At 45.2% G+C, this 12,504-nt stretch overlaps 1 protein-coding gene across 2 annotated transcripts in view; it reads right to left on the minus strand.

Moving 5' to 3' along the window:
- The window catches only part of Flt1 (fms related receptor tyrosine kinase 1), a 207,716-nt gene that overhangs the window by 109,995 nt on the left and 85,217 nt on the right, over window positions 1-12,504 (minus strand). For both annotated transcript variants that reach the window (XM_045153903.1, XM_045153904.1), the window contains exon 11: window positions 3,146-3,260. In XM_045153903.1, the coding sequence (XP_045009838.1) occupies window positions 3,146-3,260 (115 nt within the window). The remainder of the gene's footprint in view (window positions 1-3,145; window positions 3,261-12,504) is intronic.

Raw genomic sequence — 12,504 nt, forward strand, 5'->3', positions numbered from 1 at the left:
TTGGGTGAGTTTTATTCCACTCTTACCAGTCCTCAAAGATGCCACTTAAGGGTTCAAATTGTCACCGTACCGTTCAAGATAATCAGAAATCTGCCCTGGCCTTTTCACATTCCATGATACTTCCTACTGTACATTCTTTTTTTTTTTTAATTTTTTTTTTTGTTGTTCATTTTTATTTATTTATTTGAGAGCGACAGAGAGAGAAAGAGACAGATAGAGAGAGAGAGAGAGAGAGAATGGGCACGCCAGGGCCTCCAGCCACTGCAGACGAACTCCAGACGCGTGCGCCCCCTTGTGCATCTGGCTAATGTGGGTCCTGGAGAATCGAGCCTCGAACCAGGGTCCTTAGGCTTCACAGGCAAGCGTTTAACCACTAAGCCACCTCTCCAGCCCCCTACTGTACATTCTTATGGATTACAAAATAGAACTAGGAGTTCCACTGAAATCACACTCAAATTCCTGTTGTAACTACCTGTATGGCCAGGAAAAAAGTACATGAGTGGACACTGTAAATGACATCTGGCTATTTTGGGACAACTAACTTGTTGTCCAGTGCTAGCAACCAACTTCCTTTTGGTCCCCACTCCCAACAACAAAATCACTGAATCAAATTTTCAAGTTTGAAGAATTCCCTCTTATCTAAGTAGCTCATAAAATTCTTTCAACAATAGTCATACATCGTGGAATTTCTCTAAGTCCTATTCATTATGTTAGAGGGGAAAAAAAAGTTACAAACCACCAATAGCTAAGGCTGTGGTTATAAAAATGCTTCCTAGGTCCTAGGTATGTGAGTTTGAGGCTGCCATAAGCATCACCACTTTTATTGCTGTATTGACTTCGTTGGTTTTGTGAGCATTGAATTATAAATTGGTTTGAATTTCTCATTTATCTGTGTTAAGTTGTGTAGCTCTGGGCTAATCATCTTGTGTTCACATAAAAATAATTCTGGCTTGTCAAAGAATGATGCTGATATTTGCATATGTCAAAAGGTTTTTGGGGGGGAGGCGCTGGAGAGATGGCTTAGTGGTTATGGTGTTTGCCTGCAAAGCCAAAGGACCCCAGTTCGGTTCCCTAGGACCCATGTAAGCCAGATGCACAAGGTGAATCATGTGTCTGGAGTTCATTTGAAGTGACTGGAGGCCCTGGCCTGCTCATTCTCTCTTTCTTTTTCTCTCTGTTTCTTAAATAAATAAATAAATAAAAATATAAAAGGTTTATTTTAATGAATTATTATTCTTTTATTTTTTTTGTCTCTGAGAGAGACAGAGAGAAAGTGACAGAAAGACAGAGAGAGAATGGCCACTAAAGGGCGTTTGGCCACTGTAAATGAAGTCCAGATGCATGCGCCACCTTGTGCATCTGGTTTACATGGGTCCTGGGGAACCAAACCTGGGTCCTTAGGTTTTGCAGGCAAGTACCTTAACTGCTGAGCCATTTCTCCAGCCCAAAAGGTTTTATTTATATAATGAGAAACCTGGAGATTATTTGTTGTTATTTTTAATACCTGCAAAGAGAAAGGTGAATCTGCAGTCTCATTTTCTCATGCAAAGGATACAACAGAATGAATAGGCATTAACTAGAACCACCCTTAGCCAGGCGTGGTGGCTCACACCTTCAATCCCAGCACTTGGTAGGCAGAGGTAGGAGGATCGCCGAAAGTTCAAGGCCACCCTGAGACTCCATAGTGAACTCCAGGTCAGCCTGAGCCAGAGTGAGACCCTACCTTGAAAAACCAAAGAAAAAAACAAAACAACAACCCCCCCCCCAGCAGATGGTGACATTCATTTTATCCACCTGTATTTCAGATCAACATACACGTGCGTAAACAGACATTTCAGCAAGGGGCTATTTGATTTGCTTTTGCATGTGTGGGTACTGTAGAGTATATGTATGTGTGATGTATGACGTACACATGTGTGTGCGCAGATGTGCACGCATGCAGAGGCCAAAGGAGAATGGTGGGCATCTGTCTCGTATCACTCATCTGAGCACTTCCTTAAGAAGGTTGTCTCTCATCCTGGAACCGCTGTGAGCCCCAGGAATTCCCCTGTCTCTGCACACTGTGGGATGGGGTTACAGCCATGTGTGGCCACACCCAGCTTTTTACATGGGCTCTGGGGAGTCCCACTTTCAGTCTCCAGCCTGAGAGGCTCTTATGCTTAGGTGGCCAACATTCTTAACCACTTAAGCCATCCTCAGCCCTGACTTTTGTTTTTGAAGCACTGCTGTCCCCAAACTTGACTATAACAGATTTGTAAGTGTATTCATCACTAAGTCCTGAGGAAACCCCTGAGTTTCCAAACCCCTAATTCCTGCAGGGTTCAGAGCATTAGCTATTGTCCGGGGCACAGAGGAGGTTAGAAGAGCAGGAACAGAATGATAGGAACAGAAGTACACACTAGATCTGGTTCGGTCCAGGAATCTTCATAGATTGTGTGTGTTTGCACAACCCAGCCTAGACTGTGCCCTGGCAGAGATGGAGGGGAGAAACACAGTTTTTGATCTAGGAGCATTGAATTCCAGCCGTAAGTGTTGGCCTTTGCTTCTGGTTACTTTATGCATGCCAGTGGTTCTCCAACCTGGGTATAGACTAGAACCTAGGAAATCTGTATGGGCTCTAGACCCCATTCCAAAGATGGGATGGAACCCTAACTAACTGGTAGAGGACTCTAAGCAAGAGGGAGGACCACCGAGGAGGGTCAGTTTGGTGTTCGGGAGGGCAGTTCCACTTGTCTATTAAAAATGAATTCTCTTTATCTTGGAAGTAGAGAGCACAGTTGGGGAAATATTAACTCGAGTGATCATTTTAAAAAATACTTTAAGTATGTATTTGCAAGCAGAGAGAGAGAAAATGGGGCACCACTGCAAATGAACTCCAGATGCATGCGCCACTTTGTGCATCTGGCTTTACACGGATACTGGGGAATCAAACCTGAATTTTTAGGCTTTAACCTTAACCACTGAGCAATCTCTCCAGCCCAACTTGCGTGATCTAAATGTATATTTTCATGAAGACATGCCACAGAGATCCTTTTTCTCTCTGACTGTGGAGTGTCTGAGTTACTTCTAGTTCTAATAAACATAGAACTGGGGGCTTAGAGTGCCTCTTGAGAATAGCCCAACGCTTGTCATTTCCGAACAATACCTTGTTTGTTCCTTCTATCACTGCCAGGCGTTCGGTGATGCTCTCGATTTTGTTTCCTATGTTGCTGTCGGGATCCAGGATAAAGGACTCTTCGCTATTGGAACAAAAGTCATACCTATTTAAATAAAATAAAATAAAATAAAGTAAGTCATTATAATGTTGCTTTGCAGCACAGAGCAGCCAGGGGTGGCAGGTGAAATGGAAAGTACTGAAAAAGCCCTCAGTTGGCAAAATCACAGTATGTGTTTGCCTTAATTTTTTTTCTAAACTTAGCACCTAAAAATACTAATGTATTTGATTAAAAAAAAAACCTCCAATGGTGTGCTGCCATGCATTCTTTCTGTTCTCAATATGAAAGAAACTGCATACATTAGGGAATGCAATGTCTGGCTTTTAATTAGTTCCTTGTAGGTGAAAGTAACATGCAGACACAGGGGGAAATGAAGCTCTGTTAATGAACAGAAACCTGAGCAATAGCAGCATTTCACATCTATGGAGGCTGGCTTTAAATCAGTATATGCAATTATATAGCTAATGTGATATAATGGCTAACTAGGTGCCTATGGAAACAAACATCTTGGAGTAGTTATTAAATTCAATCAATTTCTTTTCAAGCTTGGGGACATCATGGCAAGCTCTGGCTTCTTAGGCATCAAGTGTTTAATGATAAAATAAAAGTGCCAATAAATATATATCTGCAAGGGTTGATGAGATCTCTCTCTCCTTTAAAATGTTTTTAAAATTTATTTGAGCAAGTGAGCGAGCGCGAGAGAGAGAGAGGCAGATAGAGAGAATGGGTGCACCAGGGCCTCCAGCCTCTGAAATGAACTCCAGATGCAAGCACCACCATGTGCATCTGGTTTTACATGGGTCCTGGGGAATCAAACTTGGGTCCTTTGGCTTTGCAGTCAAGTGCCTTAACCGCTAAGCTATCTCTCCAATATTTATAAAAATATTCTATTTATTTATTTACTTATTTGAGAGAGAGAGAGAGAGAGAGAGAGAGAAGAAGGGAGAGGCAGATAGAGAGAGAAAGAACGGGCATGCCAGGGACTCTAGTGGTATAAATGAACTCCAGATGCAATGTACCACCTTATGCATCTGGCTTACGTGGCTCCTGGGGATTGAACCTGGGTCACTGGCTTTGCAAATAAGTGCCTCAACCACTAAGCCACCTCTCCAGCCTTCTGCATTCTTACCTTCTGGACTAGAACTTTTGGTGATCAGAAAGCTTGCCGGTCTCAAGTCTGTACCTGTCTAGGGTAAATTCTGGCACTTTTCAGACCAGGAGGTATTTAAAAGTCCCATTTCCAAAAGGTCTGAGTGACTGATCTTAAGTAGCCAAAAGCAGGAGTGGCTTATGAGTAGTGTATGCAGGGAACAGAGCAAGGGAGGTAAGAATGCGGATGTTATTGCTCTCTGGGACTTGAGTTGAGAAAGACCCCAAAATGTTAAGTGATCCAGTCTGCTGGGTTCTGATCCCCTCCTTCCTTTACATGACCCATAATGTTCTCCTGCTGCTTGTTCACCTCTTTCTCAGATTCATTACTGCTTTTGAGACCACCTCCCAGCTGCAAGGGGCCATGGCCACACCCACTTATTCACCCTGATGTGTGTATGTGCGTGCACGTGTGTGTGTGTGTGTGTGTGTGTGTTGCTCAGGATGAAACCCTGGGTCCCATGCATATTAGGAAAGGGCTCTACCAATAAGCTATGGCCCAGCTCCCATTTCATAATTATCAAGCTTTTGCCACATTTGCTTCATGCAATCCCTATTTCTTTTGATTTCTTTCTTTTGCCAGGTATCCTAAAATAATTCCCAAACTCATATCATCTTAGGGGCATAAGATTTGATGACCATCACCCAAGAATATGCACATTTTCTAATACCACTACGGTGCTACTTTTTGGCTTAACAGAATTGCAATAATAGCACAGTGGTGTATCTGTCCATATATCTCCTTTCTCCAAAAAAAATTAGAAATATCTATTTACAGTTAAATTATTTTAGATTTAAAATCAAAAAGGATAAGGGCCAATCCTTCTTTAAGGAGTTTCTAAGATTTCTACTAGCTCTTTCTGGTAATAGAAGCAAGCATTTTAGCTCTTTTTTTTTTTTTTCAAGGTAGGGTGTCGCTCTAGCCCAGGCTGGCCTGGAATTCACAGCGATGCTCCTACCTCTGCCTCTGTAGTGCTAGGATTACAGGCGTGCGCCACCATACCTGGCTTCATTTTAGCTCTTACTGATTAGTAGAAAAAAACAATGAACCAAGGAATTATACATACTCTCTTCTATTGGAAACCTTTTAACAATGCAGTTCAAAGTCATTATAAAAAAAGTCATTGTGTGGGCTGGAGAGATGGCTTAAAGGTTAAGGCACTTGACTGCAAAGCCTAAGGATCCAGGCTCCATTCCCCAGTACCCATGTAAAGCCAGATGTACAAGGTGGTGTATGCATCTGGAGTTTGCAGTAACTAGAAGCCTGAGCATGTCCATTCTCTCTCTCTCTCAAATAAATAAAATAATACAAATGCAAAAGGAAATAAAGGGTAAATAAATATTTTAAATAGTCACTTTGTGGGTTGCAGTGATGGCTTAGTGATTAAAGTGTTTGCCTGCACAGCCAAAGGATCCCAGTTTGATTCTCCAGGACCCATGTTAGCCAGATGCACAAGGGGGTGCATGCATCTGGAGTTCATTTGCAGTAGCTGGAGGCCCTGATGTACCCATTTTCTCTCTCCCTCTCTCTGTCTCTCTCTCTCTCTGCCTTTCTGTCTCTCAAATAAATAAATAAAATATATTTAAAAAATTTTTAAAAAGTCACTTTGCCCCATTTTTCTTGATCAATATTCCATTTTCTAGATTGCATCACTCATGCCTTGAACTGACAGTCTCTCCTCACAGTAAACAAGTGTGCACAACCACGTGTATGCTCCCGTGCACACACCTGGATCAGACATCTGCATGCACGCTAGGGGCTGTGACATCCGACGGTCCAGGTTCTCTCCTGCCTGGGAGAGAAGGCTTTAAAATGTCTTCCTTTCCCCCAGCCCCCAAAGCAATGCAAAAGATAGCGGAGGCCTTCATCAAAAGATCATAATTTCACTCTGGTCTTCAGGAAATGCAAAGAAATATGTTAGAGTAAAGCAAGTCTTGGCATTTCCCAAAGGAAATACAGTCTGCTGAGTTCACTCGGGAATGTCAGCCTGTGACCTCCAACCCCCGCTGCCTCCCGTCTGTAAGGGCCCTTAGCAATGGCACAGGCCCGACTATGGAAGCCACGACTTCCATTTGCCTGTCAGTTCCTTCACATGAAAAGGACAGGTTCTGTGGCTCTTTTTTTTTTTTTTTCTCCCTAATTTAGGGCCAGTTATTCCCCCCCCACCTTTATAATTGGAACCATAAAAATAGAATGTCATTCGGGAGCCTGCCTCTGTCCCACCACTTAAAAAGAGATCTAGGGGAGGGGAACTTGCCTAACCCTTAAGAATACATGGAGCTGTTAGAGGAAGTAGGCTGTGCCATGTTTGAAGATGCAGAGATAACGGCTGTGCTGGGAACCGTCTTGAGGGGGGGAGGAAGGGAACAACAAGAGGAAAGCAATTCACTCCTGATTTCGCACAGGAAGAGCATAGCACCTCCTGCCACAGCGAGATAAGAAAGCTCCCATGTGCTATTCTGGACAAGGCCACTGTTACCAGCTTCAGCCCGCGCTGCCCTCCGTGCTCCAAGCCCTTTCCTAATGAGCTGCAGAGCTCCCTCCACTCGCATAGGGCATGTCAGGCACAATGGCACAGAGGTATATTTATAACCCACGAGAGGAAAATCATCCCGGGGACAAGCGTGTGTGCCTTGTCATCTCTGTCCACTGTTCTGGGGTTGTCACAACTTCGTTTGGACTAGAGATTGATCTACATCAGTGTCAAAAGAAGTCAGCCAGTTAATGTGCCTAGCACACGGGGCCAGTGACCCACACGTGGCTGTCAGTCTGTCTCGCCCCACCTGGGTGGCATCAGCTGCATGTCCCCAATGGCTTCTCCTCGGACGCTGCCACCCTCCGCCGATAACGCTAGTGACCTGCGTGATTTAAGCTTGGTTTCCCTGTGGTGGCGATACATTCGCCCTGTCTCCTCCATGCCCCAGAAATATTTGGCACTTGTGTGACCAGAACCGGATGAGGGGAAGCTGGGGCCTGGAGGAAAGACCAAAGTCAGTCTGGGTCAAAGCTCCAAGGCCGCTGGCACTGCCGCTGGCTGGGTCTGTTCTGGGTTCTTCCATACATCAGAAAATCTCCAGTCTGCCCTCCCGCTTCCATAGACTATCACCACAGACCCAGAAACCATCACCCTCCAGTGCCTGAGAGTTTGAAAAAGGCTTCTTGGATATTCGCTATGCTAATATCATGACCTCATGGGGGATTTAACGTCTTTTTATTTGAGAGAGATAGAAAGAGAGAGAGTACAAGCAAGCCAGGGCCTCTAGTTGCTGCAAACAAACTCCAGCCACATGTGCAACCTTGTGCATCTGGCTTACGTGGGTCCTAGGGAATTGAATCTGGGTTCTTTGGCTTTGCAGGCAAATGCCTTAACTGCTAAGCCATCTCTCCAGCCCTAATGTCGTTTTAAAGCCACTTTTTGTATAACATAGTCAGCTTCTTTGTAAAGTTTGGTAATCATCTTTCATCTTACACAACCCAAATATAGAGAATGCCTAATGTGCACACGGTGTCAAATTCAATTGGCGTTAGCCACCGTGATCGTTGTTTCCGTGAAACAGCCCTCCTCTCATGTGAGAAAGTGATAGAATAGGCTGGAAACAACATGGGCCCAAGTTTTAAATCAAGCCAGTACTGGGTCCGCCTAGGAGCCACCGTCACTCTGTGAAAGGGGACACTAAGCTGGCCTTCCTTTGAAAATCTGGGTTGTATTTTGTGTTCCTCATGACTAGGGAAGGGACTCTGGTAGGTACCAAGCAGCTCTATGTGCCAAACTTGGGTTTGCAGCTGGACACATTCATTGTGCCTCAGCTGCTTCTCCAGTCTCCTAATGAAGCAGGCATTATGGTCCCCACGTGACAAATCCTTTTGCCAATAAGGAGAGTGGGACTCGGAGAGGTCAAAGGCTATGCTCTGAGTCACAGAGGAAGAAGCAGAGCGGGGAGAAGAACCCAACCTTCCAAGTTCATCCCATCACCAGGGGACCTCATACCCGAGGCCCCCCCCCAAACCTTTTGTGTCATGCTTCCCAAAGGAAACTGGGGTCAGGGTCACCCGTGTCAGAGGATACCTCTGGGCGTCCTCTGAAAGCAGTCTGTCACAAAGTCCCGCACCAAGAGATTACATTTTCATTTTCAAGAACAAGATAATGGGCCTTTCGGCGGGGTGGGGGCGCTGAAGAATAATACATATACTTTATAATTACATTTTCACTTTCAATTTTTATTGGTCTAGATCATAAACATGCTTTGGTGTTGAAACTAAAGGAGCTGTTCACTTTCAGTTGCCTCCCCCCCCCCACCCCCGCCCGCCCCGCTTTGATGATGAAATCCAAAGGCTGGCACGGACTCACTTATCTGTTTAATGAGATTTTACTGCACGCGAGACACATGATTAGCATGTGTTTGTAAACATACCAAGTCATTTCAAGCTAGGAAACAAAAGGGTAGAAGGGTAATAAAAAAAGCCAATCTAGATAGCAAAAATGTCTTTTAAAACACAGAAAGGAAAAGAAAGCCCACCTGGAGCCCAGCCAGAGGGCGCGGCCAGAGCAGGGCACCGTCGGGTAAGGAGGGCTGATGTAAACATCTCCCTGCTACTGTGGGTCCTGCGTCACGACCCCCCCCCCATAGAGCGCCTGAGCCATCAGATTAATAGACTCTGCCAACACTATCCTTTCCCCTCTTCTCACGGTCTCTTAAAACAAACGAAACAATATAGGGTAGAGGCTGCTGTCAAAAGGAGGCTGGAGTCTGAAGGCATGTTTAGACAGAAAATTCCTGCTGCATTTGTTCAGGAAGAGGGCCTGGGCCTTCAGGGTGGTCACAGGGTCAGGCCAAGCCTGATCCTGGAGGAGTGACTTCTGATGCAACAAGAGACCCTGCGATGCTTTAGAACCCATACGAAGGAGGAACGACTTCTTGTCTCAATGGAGTGGCAGTGGTGGACGCTGTGGGCTTGGGGTCAGCTCCGTGGACAACAGTGGACAGCATCCTGGGCCACCTCTGTTTAGATAAGGGCTTTTCCGCCAGCACCTTGGCTTCCCTCGCCTCCTGTTCCAAAGGACCTGTGGTCCATTCACACTCAGGACAAGGCCTGCTTCTTCCAACCTCTGCTTCTACCGTGTGCTCCGACACCCTCCTTCCCCATGTCCACCTTCCCTGGACCTTTTGCAGAGTCTGAGCCAAGGCCAGCAATCCTCAACCCAGCACACCTCAGTGACTGGGAGATCATCAGGGTAACACCCAGATAGGAGCCTCAAAAAGAATACATATTTTGTTAATTCATTTTTCTTTTTCAGTAAAGGACTGACGGATCAGCTGAGGAAGGGTGATTTCACAGTAAGAAATCTTTAGGGACGTGTTAGGCGTGGTTACAAATAACATCCTGGGGCACACTCAGGAAGAAGGCTTAAGACACTAGTCCAATCGCTCTGTAAAACACATTTCAAGCCATTAGTCTACTTTGTTTTTGCGAAAAGAAAGACAGTGGCTTACTCAGCCGTGGAATGAAGGAGTCATGGTTTAGCATAAGGAAGAGATTTAGGGCTAGCAGAACTGAGTTCAAATCCTAGATTAATAAACTTGCTAGCTATGAACCACTGGGTTGTAAAAGACCCATTATGGAAATCATAATCATAGAATATTTGCTGAAGACCTGTGATCTTTTTTTAACAAAATTACATATAATAACATAAATTAATTATATATATATTATACTCTTTTATCCTCTTGCCCCTGGCCCATTTCCTGGGGCGCTCCTCAGTGGAGTTTTAACTGTGGGGTCAGGAAGCCTCAGTCAGTCTCTGTGGGGAGGTGTGTGTGTGTGGGGGACATGTCTCAGGCTATTCATACCATTCAGGGGCTCTCACTGTCTTTTCATCCTCTCTTCTGCAATGCTCCCCAAGCCACGGTCGGCCCGTTGGCAGTCTGATTTAGTTAGTGTTGGCTTGTGATCTGTGTGAGCTCTTGACTGTTTCTGGAATCTTGTCCTGGCATCACAGCCCTCAACATTGCTTTTAACAAGCGGTGTTTTGATGCGCTGCCACTGGTCAACAATGAGGGGCGTAGATGACCAGTCCTGAGACTCGCACTGAGGAGGGGGTCTGCTGTACCCCAGAGAATTCAAGAGAAGTCCTTTTTCTCGGATCTCAGTTGCCTGGGTGTGGTGCGCTTCTCTTGGCTTGTTTTAATCTTGTGGATCCCTCAATCCTTCAAGGAACATTTTGTTCTCTTTCTTCTTCCCACCAAGTGACATGTGGGCTCTTCACCTCTTCACCCTCTTCTGTGATTTTTTTTTTTCCTTTTGCCCAGCGTTTCTTCCTCTTTCATTTTTTAAAATTTTATTTATTCATTTATTTTTGGTTTTCTTTGAGGTAGGGTCTCACTCTAGCCCAGGCTGACCTGGAATTCACGATGGAATCTCAGGGTGGCCTCGAACTCACTGTGATCCTCCTACCTCTGCCTCCGGAGTGCTGGGATTAAAGGCATGTACCACCACACCTGGCCAAAGTTTTTCAATTACTTACTGCACTTTGTCTGGACCACCTCTAATTCTTTGGCAGGGGATATGTTCCTAGCTTAGCCTTTTCTTAGTAGCAATGGCCCACTACTGTGTTTTTCCAGGAGTTAAGAATAAACAGAGAGGAAAGAATTGAAATCAGGAATTTGAAGAATATCCCTTGCCAGGCGTGGTGGCATACTCCTTTAATCCCAGCACTCGGGAGGCAGAGGTAGGAGGACTGTCATGAGTTTGAGGCCACCCTCAGACTCCATAGTGAATTCCTTATCAGCCTGGGCTACAGTGATACCCTATCTTGAAAAATCAACCCCCTCCATAAAAAAAAAAAAAAAAAAAAGAATATCCTTTTGCCATCAGCAAATATCAGGGAGAGAGTGAGTGTGGGCTGAGTGGAGGACCTGGCACACAGGAATGTCAGCCGAACTTTTACTGAGAGCCACTGAAGAACAGAGACCAGTCACCCAGAAGTCACCTGGGCTCAGCCAGGGGCTGGGTGAGGAGAGTGGATCCTGACAGACTGTCCTGATTAGATGTGGTCCCAACTCCGCCAGGTGTCAAACTGCCAACAGTCACTTAATGCGCTGAAAAGCAGGGAACTAGTGACCATGGAATGACCTTGCACACACCTCCTAAACTAACCACTGTGTCCCCACCTTCGGTGACTGTCCATTCACAGTGATGGCTATTAATGAAGACAGGACCTGATGGGGACCTAGATAAGCCTGGCTCAGCTGTATCAGTCCCTGATACACTGGCAGTCCTGGACAGCTTCAGCCTGGGGAAATGACGCTGACACGTGTGTGACAAGGCGTCTTCTGATCTAATGGGAAACAGAAAAACAACTGATGGTGGTCTTCTCCTTTCCCCAGGAAATGGGGAAAAATACTGACTCATAATTACTAGTGCCATTTTGATTCAAATTAAAAGATGGGGCTGGCGAGATGGTTTAGTGGTTAAGAAGCTTACCTGGGGGCTGGAGAGATAGCTTAGCAGTTAAGTGCTTGCCTGTGAAGCCTAAGGACCCTGGTTCGAGGCTTGATTCCCCAGGACCCACATTAGCCAGATGCACAAGGGGGCGCATGCATCTGGAGTTCGTCTGCAGTGGCTGGAAGCCCTGGCGTGCCCATTCTCTCTCTCTCTCTGCCTAGTTCTCTGTCTGTCGCTCTCAAATAAATAAATAAAAATAAAACCAAAAAAAAAAATTAAAAAAAAAAGCTTACCTGGGAAGCCTAAGGACCCAAGTTCGATTCCCTATGACCCATGGAAACCAGTTGCACATGGTGGTGTGTGCATCTGGAATTCATTTGTAGTGGCTAGAGGCCCTGGCACACCCATTCCCTCTATCTATACCTCCCTCTCAAATAAGTAAATAATTTTTTTTCTTCTGGTTTTTTGAGGTAGGGTCTCACTCTAGTCCAGGCTGACCTGGAATTTACTAGGTAGTATGAGGGTGGCCTTGAACTCACGGCGATCCTTCTACCTCTGCCTCCCGTGTGCTGGGATTAAAGGCATGCGTCACCATGCCCGGCTTAAATAAGTAAAAATTTTAATAAATTTTAAAAAGATGGCTTTCTTACTCAAATTCCAGTTGTGAGATAAAATCATGGTCCTTTGAAAGAGGCA

This window comes from Jaculus jaculus, chromosome 7 (genome assembly GCF_020740685.1).
Source record: "Jaculus jaculus isolate mJacJac1 chromosome 7, mJacJac1.mat.Y.cur, whole genome shotgun sequence".
Lineage (NCBI taxonomy): Eukaryota > Metazoa > Chordata > Mammalia > Rodentia > Dipodidae > Jaculus > Jaculus jaculus.